At 44.1% G+C, this 19,170-nt stretch overlaps 1 protein-coding gene across 8 annotated transcripts in view; it reads right to left on the bottom strand.

Moving 5' to 3' along the window:
• The window catches only part of DNM1L (dynamin 1 like), a 53,460-nt gene that overhangs the window by 18,801 nt on the left and 15,489 nt on the right, over nt 1-19,170 (bottom strand). For 5 of the 8 annotated variants that reach the window (XM_018570590.1, XM_018570560.1, XM_018570583.1 and 2 more), the window contains exons 2-10: nt 17,433-17,580; nt 10,332-10,378; nt 9,545-9,616; nt 5,984-6,070; nt 5,701-5,863; nt 4,278-4,398; nt 3,116-3,247; nt 1,222-1,428; nt 434-554 (exon numbers count right to left, since the gene is read on the bottom strand). In XM_018570590.1, the coding sequence (XP_018426092.1) occupies nt 434-554; nt 1,222-1,428; nt 3,116-3,247; nt 4,278-4,398; nt 5,701-5,863; nt 5,984-6,070; nt 9,545-9,616; nt 10,332-10,378; nt 17,433-17,580 (1,098 nt within the window). Of the gene's footprint in view, nt 1-433; nt 555-1,221; nt 1,429-3,115; nt 3,248-4,277; nt 4,399-5,700; nt 5,864-5,983; nt 6,071-9,544; nt 9,617-10,331; nt 10,379-14,132; nt 14,166-17,432; nt 17,581-19,170 lie in introns of all 8 variants that reach the window. The other 3 variants (XM_018570547.1, XM_018570552.1, XM_018570569.1) reach the window with 1 other exon arrangement.

Genomic DNA, 19,170 nt, shown 5'->3' with positions numbered 1-19,170 from the left:
GGGGGAACGGACGGGGGAGGGGGCGGGTACAGCTGTCTCCGCCTCTAGGGAGGCAGAGCCAGCTGTCAATCAGGCAGCGGGGTGGTTTCCAACAATATTGTCAGGATCGGTCCCAGGTGCAGTGCAGCTCTGCACTGCCAGCATATAGTATGTCCTCCTGTGACCCTGAAGAGAACTATGGCAGATTTTCCTTCACTGTCTAAACACAGGCTGGTGCAGGGAGAAGAACTAGTTAAAATAACTAAATGCACCATATATAATGCAGACATGGCAGTGATGCGTGTCAGAATCTCAGAACTGGATGGCAGAAATACAAATCCTTTGGCAGATAAAACCGTTCCCGTTTATGTATCTCATTTGTGTATTTAGCCATTTCCTGGAGTTTAGTCTTAAAGAGACACTTTCAGGAACGTGGATATTCCAAAAAACATACCGTTGCATTTCTGATGGCTGTAAGCACGTCGATTGTGGTCAGTCCACCCAATGCATCGACTGACTCCAGCGTCCTCCCAAAAGTTTCATGAAAGATGTAGCAAATTCTCGCTCCACCGCACCTGTCAAATTAAGTCATGAAACAGTTTAAACTCTGGAACATTGTGGTGACCGGCTACGGAGATAGAGAGAAGTGTAAGCCAAGACAAGATTCAGTATTCAAGGCTTTAGAAGTGAAATGTTTAAACTAGGGATGCACCGATACTAGCATCAGTACCGATACAGAGTATTTCTGTGAGTACTCGAACTCACCCAAATTCTCCAATACTTAACCCTGATATCGGAACTTCCGGTCAGACAGAGATTTTCTTTGACCGGCAGTGCCGCGAGGGAACATGGAGCCGGATTTCCGGCCAATCAGGAAGCTAGGTGGCGGGTAATGACTTGTCTCCCGGCTTCCCCATTGGCCAGGAAGCCGTCTCCAAGCTGTTTAGACTGCTTGATGCTGATTGGCTGGGAAGCCGGTTTCCCAGCCAATCAGCATTGAGCCGGTCCAACAGCATGGAGCAGGCTTCCCAGCCAATCAGGAAGCAGGCGGTGGGAAGTCGGCTCCATGCTAGCGGAAGTACCGATATCTGTATTCTGTATCGGAGAGTATAGAAATATAAATATCGGTACTCGATTTAAAAAAAAAGCCCCGGTATCGGTGCATCCCTACTTCAAACAATAGACAATGTCTTGTGACAGTGAAAACAAGAGTCAGCATTCAGAGACATGGTGCGTACTCACAGTTCTGATGTCTCTATGTATTTTGCCGTCCCTTCGATTGTGTTACAATATTCAGTGGCAAACTTCGTAATGAGCTGCAGCAAGGTTGCACTCTTGTCCTCCACCGGCTCACCATAGCTGTTCAGCAGTGTCTGATACTGAGCTGCCAAAACATTGATCCTGGTTTTTAGTTCCGGCAAACAGTCTCTAATGTGGTGCATCAGTAGCCTGCAAACAAGTATAACATGGAGATTAAATAGATACAAATACTTTCAAGCAGGGTTGAAGTACTGTTGCTTTACAGCACTGAGTTCTTGGGTTTGACTACCACCAAGATCTGTATGGCATTTGAATGTTGTCGCTGTAACAGGGTGCTCAATTTTCCTCACATCATTTATAAACATACAAGTAGGTTAAAGTTGATATAAACCCTAAATACCGTATATACTCGAGTATAAGCCGTCCCACCTAATTTTACCACAAAAAACTGGGAAAAAGTATTGACTCGAATATAAGCTATGAAATTTCTGCTTTGAGTCTCCAGCAGGGGTGCATGTGAGAGGATGACAATGCAGGAGCACAAGTCAGAGACCTTTGTCACCCTTCCTGGTATCCTTTAATTAACAGCTTTTAGAAAAATGAAGCACAATTTTTCAAAATGAAATTAACCTTTTAAAGAGATCCTGTCTGCACAGTAAGAGCCACAGTGATGATGGCTGACAAGCTATTCAACACAACTGAAAGTCACATAACATCAAAAAGCAGAATTCTGTAAGAGTGAAGATTTAACACATTGCTAGAAAGGCAAGTATAAACCTGCTTGTTTTACAGGGTGTCTGTTTAGTATTTGTTACTATGGTAAGCGGCTCACTTTAAAGCTTAGATGAGATTTAGGTCTACTTTAAAAGAGAACTATTGTTTAAGTGTTTTTCCCCATAGTTCTCTTTAGGGTCACGGGAGGACGCTAGTATATATACTAGCATCCTTCTGTGTCCCAAAGCTCAGTATATCGCAAGCTACAGCTCGCTGTATACTGAGACCGTTGCAGACGGGACAGATCCCGACAATACTGTCTGAGATCCACCCAGCTGCGTGAGTGACAGCTGGCTCTGCCCATCTAGAGACAGAACCAGCTGTGCCCACCCCCTCCCCGTCCATTCCTCCAGTCAGCGCTGGAGGATCAGAGCGGGGAGGGGGGGAGAATCCCTGCGGGGAGCCGTGACTGACAGTCACTGCTCTCTGCAGGGAGATGATCGGAAAGTGAGCGAGCAATGGTATGCGTTCGCTCACTTCCCGATCTATTGAGCCGACATGTGACAGTTTCATTGTCACGTCAGCTCGAACTATGAGGATGAGTGATTTTCAATCACCTCATAGTTCTCCTTTAATAACCTTCCATACATATTGGCATTGCCATATGTGTATTTTTCTGACTGTAGGAGAGAAATTAGACTGTAAAACATATTTGGAGGAAGGGACAAATGTGAATGGCCCCAGGCACTCTGTAAAGTGCTATGTAAATGTGTAAAACAAACAGATTTGCACTTCAGGCAAAGTCTGTTTATTCAGTGTGCCCCTGCGTCCCATTCCTTAAACACAGCATAAAAGTGCAAAAAAAGAATCTGTGGGGGACAAAATCCCTAGCAGTAAGCACAACTCTTGTGAGAAGATGTTGCAGCACAGGATCATTTTGTCATGAGATTTGCCCTACTCAACATACTCCAAGATCTGGCTGGAAGGAGGACTCGGAGGGTTTTTTCTTTGCACTTTCCTGCAGCATTTTAGGGAGGTGGAGGGGGCACTTCAAATAAGCAGACCTTGTTATTGAGACGCAAGGTCCGTTTTAACAAAACATGCAATTATCCACATTTTCACAGCCCCTAGGCCTGCGATAGGGCTTCCAGCTGGGTGTTACCTGTTCAGGGTGCGTGCCAGGTACTTGGTTCCATTCCTATTGGCCAGAGAAGGGTACTTCTTCTGAAGAAAACCAAATTCATCCCGGATCGAGTCTGCTACACACTTCTTATTGTTAATATCCAGTTGACTCCTGAAACAACAAATACAGCAGGTTCCATTAAATGTACAGCCCAAAACTGTCAGGAGTATTTACTGGACTGAGCACAAGCCATGTCAAAACCAAGAATTATCCCACAACCCAACATTAGGAGGGGGAGGACGGGACAATTTCTGTTTAAACCAAATATGTGTTTTGCCCACTCAAGGGAAAGCAACAGATTCAATTCATTAAAAGGAGAACTATGGGGTTAAATCTTTTCCCCATAGTTCTCCCTAGGGTAACGGGAGGACACAAACTAGCGTCCTCCCGTCACCCTAGGCTCAGTATACCGCGAGCTGTAGCTCGCGGTATACTGAGACGCCGCAGCTGAAGCAGATCCCGACAATTCTGTCTTGATCCGCCCAGCTGCGCGAGTGACAGCTGGCTCTGCCTATCTAGAGGCAGAGCCAGCTGTAGCCGCCCCCTCCCCGTCCGTTCTGCCAGTCAGCGCTGGCAGATCGGAGCGGGGATGGGGGAATCCAGCCCCTCCCCTGTCACAGCAGAGAGCTGTGACAGGATCGAGAGGTGAGCGAACGCCGGTATGTGTTCGCTCACCTCCCGATCTACTGAGCCGACCTGTGACAGTCTCATTGTCACAGGTCGGCTAGAACTATGAGGTGAGTGAAAAGCACTCACCTCATAGTTCTCCTTTAATGACCACACCAGCAGAACATATTCCAGTTTCCTTCACCTCCCCGTCAGTTCTAGGAGGGAAGCAAAATACCTGATGCTCCAAAGCACTGGGGGAGCATGTGACTCACCTCCCTTCCATCTGACAGCACTGATGCGTGAATCTTAGCCACTGAATCAACCCTTCCTCAGTTCTCAGCCATGTGTAAGCTCACGATTTGCAGCTTACACAGAGCTAATGCCCCCGAGCTTCCAGTGGATGAACGGAGTAGGGGGGAGCAATGTGAAGATGAGTATGTGCAACTGGTGGGGGTTGAGTTAAGCTCCTGAATTATAGTTTATCTTGATGATGATACATACACATATTTAATTAAAAACACAAACTTCCTACCTATTAACAACTCCAATAATGCCCAGTTTAACCGGAATGACCCTTCCTAGGAGGACATCCATGGCATCTGTCCCAGCATCCATGAGGTCCAGTTTGGTGATCACAGCAAGCGTTCTCCGACCTGCCAAACGAAAAGGAACGAGGTAAAAGTCAGACTTAACTCTGAAGCCCTGAATCATTGGAGAATAAGCTGCCTTCCAAACACTCCCACCACCCGTCATGCCCCTAGAGAGAACCTGCGAGAAGTAAGCAGACACTTATCAGATGCAAGAAGCTATTTCAACAGTCCTTGTTCTGGGACAGTGCAGCTGAAAATTCGAAACTGTCGTTTCAAATAAAAATGTGTCACGCTCTCCAACTCTTTAACCCCTTAAGGACCTTTTTTCTCTGTTTACATGTATAATCCATTTTAGGCCTGAAAATTACTTAAAACCCTCAAACATGATGTTTTCTGAAAGCCAAGACCCTATTGAATAAAATGGCGGTAGTTGCAAATTTTTATGTTGCATGACATTAGCACAACTTATTATCAAACCCAAACATTTAGTGAAAAATGCACTTAAGTTAAATTTAGTGCCCCAAAACACTATGTATCCCCTCTACACTCTAAATAAGCTATTGAAGTGCAGATCACACTTCAGTAGCTTATTGCTGGTCTTTCGGAGCCCAGGAATGACAGCTCAGGGACCAGAAGTGATGCAATACGCGTCGCTCCCGGTCCCATAGAACAGGGAGATTGCTGAAAGGACATCTACTCTACTCGCCAGCTTCCCGCCAACCCCCGAAATGCCGTTCCTGGGCCCGTAGGAGGGGCAGCGGAGGCCAGGAAACATGGCAAGGGTGTTGGGCAGGGGGGGGGTTACCGGTTTGTAGAAGCGATCTGGCGGCAGCTTAGCCGTCAGAATTGCTTCTACTGTAAAGCCGGCTGCCGGCTCTACAAATCTGAACAGAGTCGGGAGTCTGTTTAACCCCTTGAGGATTCATGGCAGGATTATCCTGTCATGGGTCGGGAAGGGGATAACCAAGTGCTGTGCCCATACACAACAACACAGGTGCCTGGGTCCACACCGAACTGGCAGGCCATGGCAGTACATTGCATCTGTATTACCATTTAGTGGGTGTGGGCTTTACCCACACCCACTGTATTACCATTTAGTGGGCGCATTTTTATGTAAAACTCTTGTTACCATTTAACCCTCACACAGACAAGCTCACATCACATAAAGTACGCCGAGCTTAAAAAAACCTCCAGTCATTTAGTTTCGGCTTAGCAAACCGTGTGCAGAAACAGGGACACTATTCAGATCAATATTAAACATTAATGTGTATCGATCCATCCATCAGGCTGGCACACAAAGAAAAGCAGATGCTGTTCTATACTGAGAATTTATTTACACCTTGAAATTAACCATCTGAAACTCACCGTCAGGATCGCACTCCCGGGCAATTTTCAGAGCTTCGGATGTTGCCATATCCGTGTTGGCGGCAGTGACTGCCAGAATAATGGAATTGGGGTTGCTGATGTACCTGAAAATGAGCTCTCTGATCTGCAGTTCGATGTCTTTAGGCTGGTCACCCACCGGTACCTAAAGTGAGAAGAGATTTCAATCACATCAACAAGTATAACTGTTAAGTCGATTTAATTTAAAGCTTTCAATCTATTCAGTAATGCATTGATAAATTAGGCAGTATTGAGTGACTGGTACCTTAGTCAACCCTGGTAAATCCACTAGCGTCAGGTTAACCACATTAGGAGAGAAGACCTTCAGATGGATGGGTTCTGAGCTAATACCCTAAAAACACAAAATAAATGTCAGCCGTGATATTGCATACAGGATTAATGCGCTGAACATGAACTCTCCACAGGTGCTCTATGGGATTCAGATCTGGACTCATTGTTGGCCAGTCCAGGACTCTGCAGCACTTTGTCTGAAACCATTTCTGGGTGCTTTTTGACGTGTGCTTTGGGTCATTGTCCTACTGAAAGACCCATGACCTCTGACAGAGACCCAACTTTTTGACACTGGGCCCTACATGCACCCCAGAATTCTTTGGTAGTCTTCAGATTTCATAATGCCATGCACACAGTCAAGACATCCAGTGCCTGAAGCAGCAAAGCAACCCCAAAAGATAAGTTAACCTCCAACACGTTTGACTGTGTGGAGTTTTTTTCTTTAAAGGCCACTTTTCTTTTTCTGAAAACAGTAGAATGATGGGCTTTACCAAAAGCTGTAATTTTGTTTTGTCTGTCCACAGCACATTCTCCCAAAAGGATTTTGGATTCCTCAGGTAAGTTTTGGCAAAATCCAATCTGGCTTTATGTTTCGGTGTCAGCGGTGGGGTCCTCCTGGGTCTCCTACCATAGCCTCCCTTTTCATTCAGATGGCGACGTATAGTGCGAGCCGACACAGTTGTACCCTGTGCCTGAAGGTCAGCTTGGATTTGTCTGGCAGTTGATCGAGGGTCTTTATCCAACATTCAAACAATACTTCCTTGCAATCTTTGATCAATTGTTCTCTTTTGTCCACGTCCGGGGAGATTAGCTACAGTGCCATGGGCTGTAAACTTCCTGACAATGTTGCGCACAGTGGACACAGGAACACTAAGATCTCTGGAGATGGACTTATAAAACTTTGAGATTGTCCATGCTTTTCCACAAAAACTTGGAATGCAATTATTTCAATTTGGGAAGGTGCCAATAATTTTGTCCAGTCCATTTTTGGAGTTTTGTGTGGAATGTTTCAGGTTTGGCTTTTTGTTTCCCTCCACTTTTTGTGTCATACCAATACAAACAAAAGAAATAAACATTTGTAATTGCAACAATGTTCTCCGTGAAGTGGTGCATTCTCTGACAGAAATGCAGGGGTGCATTATATATACATGTGTGTCTGTAAGTATAAGTAATATATAAATAAAAAGCACAATTTCTATGACTGTATTTTACAGTTATGCCCATATGTATTTTACAGCCCATAAATCTCATATCTGGGGCAGCTATCACCGAATCAGAGGCAGTGATGTGGACATTTAATGAAGGATCCTGCCACTCTGTGGTCCAGTAGTAAGACTCTGGATAACCGCAGACATAAGTAGTCCTGGCTTTTAAATGTGTTTTTTTATTAAAAAAATTAAGTGAAGTAAATACATTACTTTATACAAGAAAATTCCTCTGAAAAAAATAAACCACAGCGGACATCAGGTAAGCTGAGATAAAAAGGACATTATCCTATCCGGGCAGAGAGCAGGAAGTCTTGAGTCATGTATGCTCAGAAATGAGAGAAGATCATGTGCTGGGAGGGGAAGAGAGGACTTGATTTTCAGCTTTTATATGAAGAAGGAATTCACAGAAAATATTTAGATGTGCATGCTCCTTGCTCACACATCTAAGGATTATTAAATGTAAAGGGAAGCCAGAGATCCTTTAGCCAACTTTTATACGCAGAGAGGCCTTTGTCTGCAGACGGCTTATCAAAAATAGAAAGAAATTTGAACTTGCACTTGACAGTACTAGTACAACTCTGAAAGAACAGCAGGGGAAAGGAAAAAGGGTGCATACTGGATGGGTTTCTCTGCTTATATTAAGGAAGCTAAAGTTTCAATGCAGCTTTATAAAATAAATGTAGAAGGCCTTTTGCGCATGGCAGCAAAGCATACATCCTGTGGTATTTCTCTGGCCAGGAGTGACAGATGCACCATACAGCAGAGTATAGCTGGCCTGTACAAATCAATGACAGTTTGGCCGAAGCCGCAGCTGTACGGGTACATAAGCAAATGACAGAGTAAACTTCCATAGGGGGCCAAAGCCGTGTTTCTGAATGCAGACTACCTCTGTTTGGCGATACACCTACAAACTCCATATGGAAACCGATACCATGTTGCAATGAAATTTCTCTCACTTGCAGAGCTAGAGGCACAACTGTAAGCTTCACCTTCACATACTTATGTCAGATGCTTGCGTCTCCCTGCGACCCACTGATTCCCGCCTGAAACGTTACAACTATCCCGACACATCAGCCCTTCTCCTACTACAGTTTGTCTTTATTGTCTCAGCTATACAAGATTAATAGATTTAAAATCCCATTGAAGTCACACTGTGATAACAAATGATAATTTACATATCGCACTTGGTGTGTAAATGATCATTGAAAAGCTGGATGTTATGTGGGGAAGGTCGCTGCAAATTCTAAAAATCTTACCTTGCAGCACGAAGTCTCCTACACATAATGCAGAGCTTCCAGGCACTGAGGGGAGGGAGAGATGCAACTTAAACAGTGAAGTGCTCTGGTTGCATCACCTGCCCCTCCTCTCTATTGCACATTCAAAACATTTCTTTTTTCAGGCATTCTATGATTGGAGGAGGAGCGGGGCTGTCACATCATCCTTGCAAAGTATAAATTGCGGAGGCTAAAGTTGGGCTTTAAAGCATACCTATGCACTTTTTTTTTTAAACCTTCTAAAGGATATAAAAAAAACCTGGCTGCAATACTTACCTTCAGTCCAGAGATATTTCCCGTTCTTCTTCATTACAAAATGTCTTCAATCATCTGGGTTGAAAGACATCAAGCCTGGAACCTGGAGCTATGTTTTTAGCTACACTGATAGTTTGCTAGAAAGATGTGTTTTCAGCAATGAGTCACACGGCTGAGAAAAATGATTAAAGCAAATAAGAAGTGTTATAGCTTAGTGAATGAAGCCTACTGAGGCCAATGTCAGAGGGATATAGCAATGGCTCTGCGATCTCAACTCAAGATAAGTTCTATGGGCCCATTCACACCACATGCACATAATCACCAGACCAGATAGTTTCCAGTTCCAAAATGCAGCCTCTGTTCACAGCAGCTCAGTCTGTTCCAGACCAGAAAAAAAATGCATGTGTCATTTTGTCTGGTCTGAAATGCACTAAACTGCGGGCAAGTTCACACCATTTTCCGGACCAGATCTGGTCCGGAAAATGGTGTGAACCTACCCTACAACAATCCGCTTTCTGCGTGTAAAAAAACACAGCCAATGCCAGTTAAAATTTAGATGTGATGGTTGCTAGTTTTCTGAACAAAGCCATTTCCTTCAACCGCTTGAAAGACAGACTGTTTTATAAGTTCCCTGTTTAGCTTCGCCATATCACGAAAAATCTTGCTTCAGCTGGTAAAAGAGGAAGCAAAGTAGACTAAAATGCAGTCATGATAGAAAAAGGTGAGCCCCGAATATCTGCCTGTAAAATCATAAAGCAGTTTACAGCTTTGGATGTCTTACAATAAAACTGATCTTACTTTGTTGTTGCCAGAAATTCTTTCAGTTTCAGTCTCGATCTCTTGACGGATTTCGTCAAAGTCTGTGTATATCTAAAAAGGAGACAAAGACATCAATTCAACATCACAGTTAAAGTTCAAAATACACAGCATACAACATTACATTACTAGGCAATGATGAGAAGCAAGTAGCGAACCATATCCAGGGATATCAAATATATACAACATGTTTCGATTTAGTTTCAGGCGTCACTGCATTAAGAGGAAGTAAAACTGACCCTTGAGAATGGGATCACCAATTTAAATGGAAAGCATCTATTTGGTTTGTGTTGTAGGTATAGAAGAAAGATACGACTATCCTGCCGGTTCAGTGCTTCTCATTTGTATCTTTATGACTATGTAACAATACCAGATTTCACCAGCGGGTGATTCCGCAAGAGAAATCTGCAGCTCCCGATCCTTGTAAATCCTGCATCTGCACTACTGACACTATGTTTTCATGGTGCATATCATTTGCATTCATTTAAAAACAGAAAATCCTTTTGTAATAAACCTTTAATAATCTACAAAAGGATTTACACTGTTTTGTTCATCAAACATGATGCCCATAATTTACATCATACTACACTAAATGTAACTAAAGGTAGAGTATCAAGGCGTAATTCAGGGAAGAACAAACAAATTTAGAATTCAAGACTTTGTGCTTCTAAATTTGATCTAAATCTTTGTTATACGCTGACTTGCTGTGCTGTAACTAAACAGAAGTAAACACAAATCTCCACTGGGGGAGATGCTAAATGCAATGTACCTTGTTCTTTGTGTGTAGGAATTTACCCCATTCTTCAGCATCCACACCTGGAACAAAAAACAAATGTAGTGAACAATACTATTTATTACAGCCTCACATATAGCTTGGGGTGATGGGCCATTAGGGACAGGCTATTGCAAAATAAAATAAAAAAGGAAGGCATCATAAGCTTTACTGATGGTCAGAGCAGCTGCAACCCTAGGGCTGGCCACAAACATGAGTGTGTCTTCACTCTGGGGGATCAGGACAAGCACCAGCCACCCCGGGCTTACAGGTATCAGGTGAAATAAGGCAGCTTAGAAAACCTTTCCAACAGCTACTGTTTTCAACAGCTACACTGTTGAGTGTTTGTAGATAAATGAGGATATGGTATGGTTAATATATCTTCAAATATGAATGAATGGGAGTGATCTATATCCTCAAATATGAATGAATGGAAGTTATCTATATCCCCTCCTGTTCATTCATAATTGTGGTTATAGTAAACGTACTATATTCTCAAGTTATCAATGAGAACAATCAGAGGATTCCTGTTCATTGATAACAGGGGCTGCAGTAAAAGAGAGATCTCAATCTCTTTTTCCATTTTAAAAAGGGAAATATCAGGGGTCTGTTTAGACCCCTAATATTTCCCAAAGCCCCTAAAAGTAAAGTAAAAAATGAAAATATTTAATATAAAAATGAATAAAAATAAAACATAAAAGAAATGTAAAAGTTTATAAAAAAAATAAAATTAAATATTTAAAAAAATTAAAATAAAAAAACAACATTTTCGGTTTCGGCCTGACAATTTTTTTCTATTTCGTTTCAGTTTTTAAATTTCTATTTCGGTGCACCTATATATATCTATAGAGAGATCTATCTATATACACACACACACACTGTATATGTATAGACATCTCTCTCTCATCCATCTCCGCTGCAGTTATTATATTTCCCTCAGCGTTCTTCCATACCATACACTGTGTATAGTAGTAGGGCTGCAACAACTAATCGACATAAATCGATTATAATCTAAAATAATCGTTAGCTGCAGCTCTAGTGTATAGAACATAAGGATTCTTAGACCACTGCAGCAGAGGGGAAGATGGGCTCAAAGGACCAGTCTAAGAGCAAGCTGGCTCTGAGGATTGGGTGAGTATGACTATTTTTGAACTTAGACTAGACAAGCACTTAACCCTTGCATTCTTTGGGTGGCCCCACTGCAAGGGTTAAGAACACTTTTGCCTGGAGTTCTGCTTTAAAGCTGGATTTCACACTAGCAAAGGGGGGGGGGGGAATCTTTAAAAGAGCTAAAATATGAAAAGCGATGACTAGAAATCTATAACTTGCACCGAGTGGCTTAATTAACTTCCCCATTCCCTCATCTAGATTACCAGGGAAACATACAGAAACAAACAGAGGCTTGGTAACTTCATTATACACAGCAGACAAGAAATACTAGGTTTCTGTGTATAAAGCGTCACATGTAGGAGTCATCGTGTGTTCATATAACAAACATCGGGCAATTTTCCTTTCTAAAAAGCCAAGTCACAGGCAGACTGAGCATCATCTGTGCACACTGACAGCTAGAGGAGCCCGTGTATTCCTGACATCCAGCACATGACAGCTGCCAACACACTGAATGCCTTCCATAAATGGGAACAGAGAAATACAAGTTGGATGATGGAGGCTTTCCCTTCACAAACTTCTCATATCTTCAGATCCCTTCCACAAGCCTTTCACTTATTCCTGAATCCTGAGCTGATTACGGTCCATTAAAAGTGGCTGTTCAAAGATAAATACACCACTCTATTCCTTTCTTCTGTACATCTGCTGCAGACTGGTAGTTGATAGTTGGCCACACACACTGAACACAATAGCAGGAATTACCTAGTTGTGTAGATTGGGCATACAACACACACCAGTAAAGGTCAGTACAGTGCAACGCACGTCAAGTACAAAGGACAATGTTGCACTTGCTGGCAATTCATAGATGTCAAAATGACAGCCGGGAGTGGTTATGAAAAAAACTGTATCTGTAAAGGCTGCTGCGGTCAAATGGCGCATCTGGCAGTGTGGCCTCTGCTTGTTTAATGCAAGTTTGATTCCATTGATATTAATACAAACGCATAGACACACATGAGGTGCAATAAAACCTGTATCCATGTACATGCATGAATTCAATAGAAATGCACGTCCTTAAAAGAGAACTAAAGCCAAAACATTAAAACTTAACTTTAACATTTAATAATGTCCTCCTGTGAGCCAAAACTCAGCATATAGCGGGATACAGCCTGCTATATGCTGACAGCAGAGAGCTGAGCTGCAGCTGGGAAAGATCCCAACATGATTGTCAGGATCCACCCCGCTGCCCGACTGACAGCTGTTTCTGCCTCTCTAATGCCAGAGCCAGCTGTGCCTACCCCCTCTTCTGTCTGTCCGTCCAGTCAACACAGGAGGACCGGAGAGGGGGGAATCCCTGCAGAGAGCAATGACTGACAGTCACCGCTCTCTGCAGGGACAAGATCGGGAACATAGCGATCAGCGGAATGTGATCAATAGAGCCGACGTGTGACAGCTTCAGTGTGGCATGCTGGCTCTCAATATGGGGATGAGTGCATTTTACTCTCCCCATATCCTTTAAAGAGGACAAATGTGACTACAGCCTCAGTGTTTTCCAAGCCCGTCCTCACCTCCTACCAACAGTTCATGTATTTCAAATAGCCACACGGCTAAACCGCACTGCTGATACATTATCCCCCCTGCCCCAAGTACACCAATAACTACACCTGAAAGCAGTAGTGTTCTTCTTATGTTTAAAGAACAAAACAATGTTTTAAATCACTGAAATAGCAAAACTAAAAACGACTTTCGTCACATAAACAGGAACAAGCAAGCAAGGGCACAGCATAAACCTGCAGCCAAAATCAAATGTTAAACAATGAATCACAAATAAAAGATAAAATATAGAACCTAAAAACAGGAAATGTAGGAAATAGAAAATACCCACAAGAGTGAGATCATCAGTCCCTCCAACCAGTGCAGTTTTTCCTATTTTCAATGGAGTGAGGCAGGATATGGTCACCTGTTGGGCGCGCAGGATATGGTCACCTGTTGGGCGCGCAGGAGTGAAGAACACAGATCTCCTCCCAACCCTGACAAATCGTGTAGACAAGTCTGAGTTTTTAAATACATTACTATGGAATATCCACCAGGGAGAGCACAATACTAGATTTCTGTGGCCACTTGTGGTCTTTTTATAGGCATACACTAGGGCCTGTTCACACCAGGAACCCACGCTGAGCGCACAGCTGCTGATGAGCGATAACAGGCGATAACAGACACAGTACCGATTCAAATCGACACAGCACTGCGTGATGCGGTTCCACCATGTCAGGTAACACTTTGCTGAAAACAATTACAATATGCCGTGCTTTTTTCCAGCGCAAATTGCCTCGTCTATGCACTGAAAAAAAGCAGCCAATGCAACCCCATTGCGTCTGGTGTGAACGGGCCCAAAGAATGGGGCTGGAAACAACAATAGCTTAGCAGTAAAGCTATACTGATCAAGGATGCCCCAGGGGTGGGAAGAGACCTTCTGCCAGTTCCTTTACAGCAATGCATTAAACCCTGCCCCACTCCACCAATAGCTGTACTATTTTCACTGGATGGTAGAAACTGTGCCTACTGCAGCTGGGAAGGGACTACAAGTGCCAGCAGGTCCATAAGCAGAAAGATGGGCAACCAGTGATCTGGAGAGAAGCCTGCAGAAAGCTCATGCAAGTAGAAGAGAACAGGAAGAGTGTGCAAACAGGAGACCTTTGAGTCTTGGATTTTTCCAAATGTCCATATCTGGGATTGATAAAAGGGAAAAAGAAGTGGAGAGAAAAACGGCAGAAAGAGAAAGGATTAGTGGTAAATTCATTTCCTAACCTACAAAGGACATTCATCTCACAAAAGCAACTGGTTTCTGTCCTGAATCAATATTTATGAGAAAGTGCTCCTATCTCCTCCGCTCCAGCAATAGAATGTCTCTCAGCATCTCACATCCTATACAATGTATAGGATGTGATAACTAATAGGACCTCAGACTGCCAGAGTAGAGGGGGGGGGCGAGGCTGATGGGACCAGTCTAGCAGGCAGCAAGAATCATGGTTTGGGTGGGTATAACCCTTATAAATTTAGCTCCCTAGACAAAAGGAGCACTTAACCCTTGCAGTGAAGGGTTAACATTTTATTTACCCAGTGTTATTTAAAATTACACCATGCCGTTTCATGGGCTGCCAGACAACAAACCAAAAAGCGATTAAAAAATAAATTGATCCTTTCCTTGTGCCAGCTCTTAGGCAGAACTTGTAGATCTAGAAAGAATGACAGGTTCCCTTTGAAAGGACTAGCAGGCCCAAGGCAAATTAGAACATGTACTTCCACTGACGTAAGCATAAGCTCACTAAGGCTCCCCGTTGTAATGTTTTTTTCCAGCTGCATTAGCTGTCCTTCTCCTGGGATTTGTCCAATACGGAAGAAAAAAATATTTCCCTTCGCATGCAGAAGAGAAATATGCTCCATCTTAGCAGAGGTTTTACATCTTCTACTGGCAGCAACTACATGATTCCTGAGCTGACCACAAGACGGCACTTACTGGAACAAGAAGTTCTGTTTTCTTCAAGGCAGTGACCTCTGACATCAAGCTGAATTATGTTCCATCACTCAGCAAAAAGACCCAAAACCCAGTAAGGATGATGGGATACAGTGCTAGTCCCATCCTCTAAATCCCATCAGGCTGGGAATGATGATAGTCCTACTCCACAGGTTTATATATGTAAAAGCTCACAGATCTCTGAATTACTAGCTACCTGACAAGACTGACAAACAGCAGAATTGAGGTTCTTCCCCAGGGATGCTCGCCTTATTCCTTCTCAGTGAAGAAGTGTGGAAAGGAGTATTGCACTATCACCTATGGAGCAAAACCTACCAGCTCAGCTCACTTAAAGAAGAACTCCGGGCAAAGAAAGTCTGAACCCCTACAGTGGGGCTACTCCCGCACTGCGAAGGTTAGGTGCTCTTTTTGTCTAGGGAGCTAAAATAATGCAGCCTCACTCCACTAATGGAATGTTCCTCGATATCGTCTCATCCTATACACTGTATAGGACGTGATGACTCACTGGACCCAAGACTGCTGGAGTAGAGGGGGAGCGAGGCTGGAAGGACCGGTCTAGGAGCAAATCAGGATCGTGGTTCAGGTGAGTACAACACTGTTATTTTAGCTCTCTAGACAAAATGAGCACCTTACCCTAGCAATGCAGAGGCAGCCCTACTGCAAGGGTTAAGGTTTTATTTGCCCAGAGCTCTTCGTTAAACGCCCCCCTCTCCAGCAGTGTATACTTACTTTTCACTCCCTTGTCGCACTATCCTAATTTGTTATGTTATGGACTCCCATGTGGCAGAGCCCAGCACTGTCACAAAGAGAAAGTTGCATCTTCATTCAGGTCTGTTATTTTCTTTGGGTAATGGTGCCGAATCAAGCAGCGAGGCAATGAGAGAAAGGGAAGTATATGCTAGGGGTGGACTGGAGGGGATGGGGAGGGGGGTTGATTAAAGTTTTAAGCTAACAGGGCAGACAGCTGCACAAGTGGAATACCAAAAAGAGAATTAGAACAGTTTAGTTCTTTTAGTTTTTAATTAGTTCTTTGTGCCCGATGAGTCCATTAAATATCAACTCCACCCACAAAAGGGTTTCAGCTTTAGGTAAGCATTAGAGTCAAAACATCCATTGGCTATCTAGCTGAACCTCCAAAAGGTAATAGGTGGTAATGTAGTTAGTGTCTCCACCCCATCCCTTTCGGATGTGACAAAATGAAAATGGGCAGCACAGTAGTGTAGTGGCCTTGCAGCACTGGGGGTCCCCAGTTCAAACACTGGCCAGGAGTTTGCATGTTCTCCCTGTGCTTGTGTAGGTTTCCCCCCCACACTCCAAAGACATACTGGAAGGTTAATTGGCTCCTGTCTATATGCATGTGATATAGGGACCTTACATTGTAAGCTCTTTGAGGGCACGGACTGATGTGAATGCGCACATGTGCAATGTAAAGCGCTGTGTAAATTGTCAGCGCTATATAAATAAATGTCGCCATCACAGCTATAATTTGCTTATTTTACACAATTGAAAATCCATCAGGGAAGAGTGAGCCCTTCACCTGACTTACAATGGTCTTTGCAGTTGGGAAGCACTGGGAAACCTAGAGCGGATATCAGGGGCGTAACTAGAAATCACAGGGCCCCATAGCAAAATTTTATATGGGGCCCCGTGATTTCTAGTTATACCCCTGGCAGAGCCCACTCGAGATCCCACCTGAGGGTGACACTGCAGAGCCCACCATAGAGAGTCTATGGTGGGCTCTGCAGGATCACCCTCAGGTGGGCTGGTCGCACTCCTTACCTTCTCCGTCGATAGGCCCGCCTACTTTTTCGTCACCGAGGCCGCCTCCTCCCCTGCTGCCGAGCACGGGCCCGCCTCCTCCTCCACTGCCGGTGACGTCAGAGGCTCGCGACGTTGATAGAACACCGGGTCCAGCCTGCAACCCCGCTGCTGCTGGCTCTCATTGACTGTGGAGACGAACGCGCCGCTGCACAGATGATTTAAACAGCGGCGTGTTCGTCTTCAGACGCCAGTGAAAGCCAGCAGCAGAAGATCCCATAGCGACCCAGGCGGCCCGCACGGCATCTGGCCAGGCCCCACAGCGACCGCCTGGGTCGCTATGGTGATTGTTACGCCACTGGCGGATATGTGGCCACTGGAATCTCTGAGCGATATGAAGCCAGCACGTATCTCAACATTCCAGCAGCCATGTAGAAGTGATAAATAAAATATGGGTGGAGTTGTGCTTTATTTACATGATGATTTAATGTTTGTGAAGCATTTTAAATAACTGGAACTTAATATAAACCCCCATAACAGGACAGAACAGGCTGCATGTGGGCAGGTCTGTCATTGCTCACTAATAGTATCTTATCCTATTATATTGAAGAAATATGATCATTCAACATATAGACTACAAAGGCCAATGCGCAATTGCATTATAAAAAAAATAGAATGCACATCTGTGAAACGTCAATTACCATTGTCTTCTCCAGAAGTTTTTCTGCGGTCATCTGCTGACGCGAGGACCAGCTGCAGGATTAGGGGTCTTCTGGTCACTACTCCAGTGCCTCGGGGAAGCAGATCCCGGCCAACCAAACTCTCCAATACGGAGCTCTTGCCACTGCTCTGTAAAAGGGAGAACAGACAGGGTGAAGAAAAATAAGACAAAGGCAGTAAATGGCTGCATACGATAAACAGGATCTCTTTCCAACAATGTTCTTGTATACTGGCCTCAGGGAACCACTATGGACATGTTGAAAGGGGTTTCTAGGAGGTGCAGAATACACGAAATGAGAAGGATGGATCATGGCATAAACATGTACGTGATCAGCCAAGCACAAATGTTAAGACACCACTTGTGTCAGCGTTATCCTGAAGGACCAACAGTGATTGGCTAAGCAAATTCATCCTACCTATTCTACTGCGTTTCTGCAAGGGTTGCATAATGCCTACAGGCCTAATAGGCCAGATTAAGCACCAATCATTTTGCATCTATGTAGCTTAAACCAACCAGTCCATCCACTCCAGTGCCAACATTTTTCCTGCATGTGAGTAGGCAGCAGCTCAGGGTGAGCAGAATTAACATGTATGGGAGCTGTGCCTTTTATCTCTTGGTAATTCTAGAAGTGAGGGCCAAGTGTCAAAGTTCCCACCCACGCACCCTCAACCACCATGTTCCTTCCGTCTTTCTTTAGATGTCGCACATTTATTTACCATCACAGGGAATGCAGTAGGACAAGCGAGACACCAACACTTGCCTTCATGAGGGACGTGCGACGATGGAGCTATGAACTTCAGTGTGACACAACACAAGAGTAAAAGGTCACTGGTTGAAGCACATCCAAAAACTGAAATATTAGTTACAATGAAGTGGGAATTGCAGGCAATCCGCAGTAATGAACTCTCAACTGCTAATAGATAAAAGAGAACTAAAGCCACTTTTGGGTCACAGGAGTGCACTTACTAATGGGCTACTATGCGCTATTTGCTGACCGCACAGAGCCGTGCTGCAGCCGGGAAAGACCCCCACTGCCCGATTGACAGCTATCTCTAGAACCAGAGCCTGCAGTGCCGGCCCTCTCTCATGTCTGTCCCTCCAATGAGTGCTGGAGGAACAGTGTTCCCCAGGTTCCCCTGCGGGGAATGGTGACTGACAGTTACCGCTCTCTGCAAGGAGAAGACTGAGCTCAGAGATCAGCTCTCGATCTATAAAGTCGCTGTGTGACAGCTGAAGTGTCACATGCCGACTAAGTATCAAGAAGACATTTTATTCTCCAAATACTTTTCCTTTAATGATTCTGTCCAGTCAGTCCAATGATCAGTCCCTGCTAGACAGCATCATTCTTTTTCATACTGCAGTAAATAGAACTTGGTCACGACCCACATTTTACTCCCCCCCACATGCTGATTAGATATATCGAAGGATCATCAGGATTCTGCTTGGGTAATCTTTTCACTTTCCTGTCATCGAATGTCCAGTGGTACACTGACAGTACAGTGCAAAGCAGTAGAGACTGACTGGCTGAAACCACTGGCCTTCTGTCTCGCAGCCCAAGTCTTATTACACAGGAGATTACGGGAAGCTAAAAGAAGACAAACTCAGGCACCTAGTAAAGGAGGCATTAAAGAGAACCTGTTTCTTGGCCTTACACAGGAAATGCAGAAGTTCTAAATGTGGCTTCTAAATAGCTAAAATGTACAATGCATTATGCAGAC

This window comes from Nanorana parkeri, unplaced genomic scaffold, assembly GCF_000935625.1.
Source record: "Nanorana parkeri isolate BGI_ZX_2015 unplaced genomic scaffold, ASM93562v1 scaffold38, whole genome shotgun sequence".
In the NCBI taxonomy this organism is placed as follows: Eukaryota; Metazoa; Chordata; class Amphibia; order Anura; family Dicroglossidae; genus Nanorana; species Nanorana parkeri.
The sequence above is the reverse complement of the archived record's forward strand: the minus strand, read 5'-3'. Positions and strand labels throughout refer to the sequence as shown.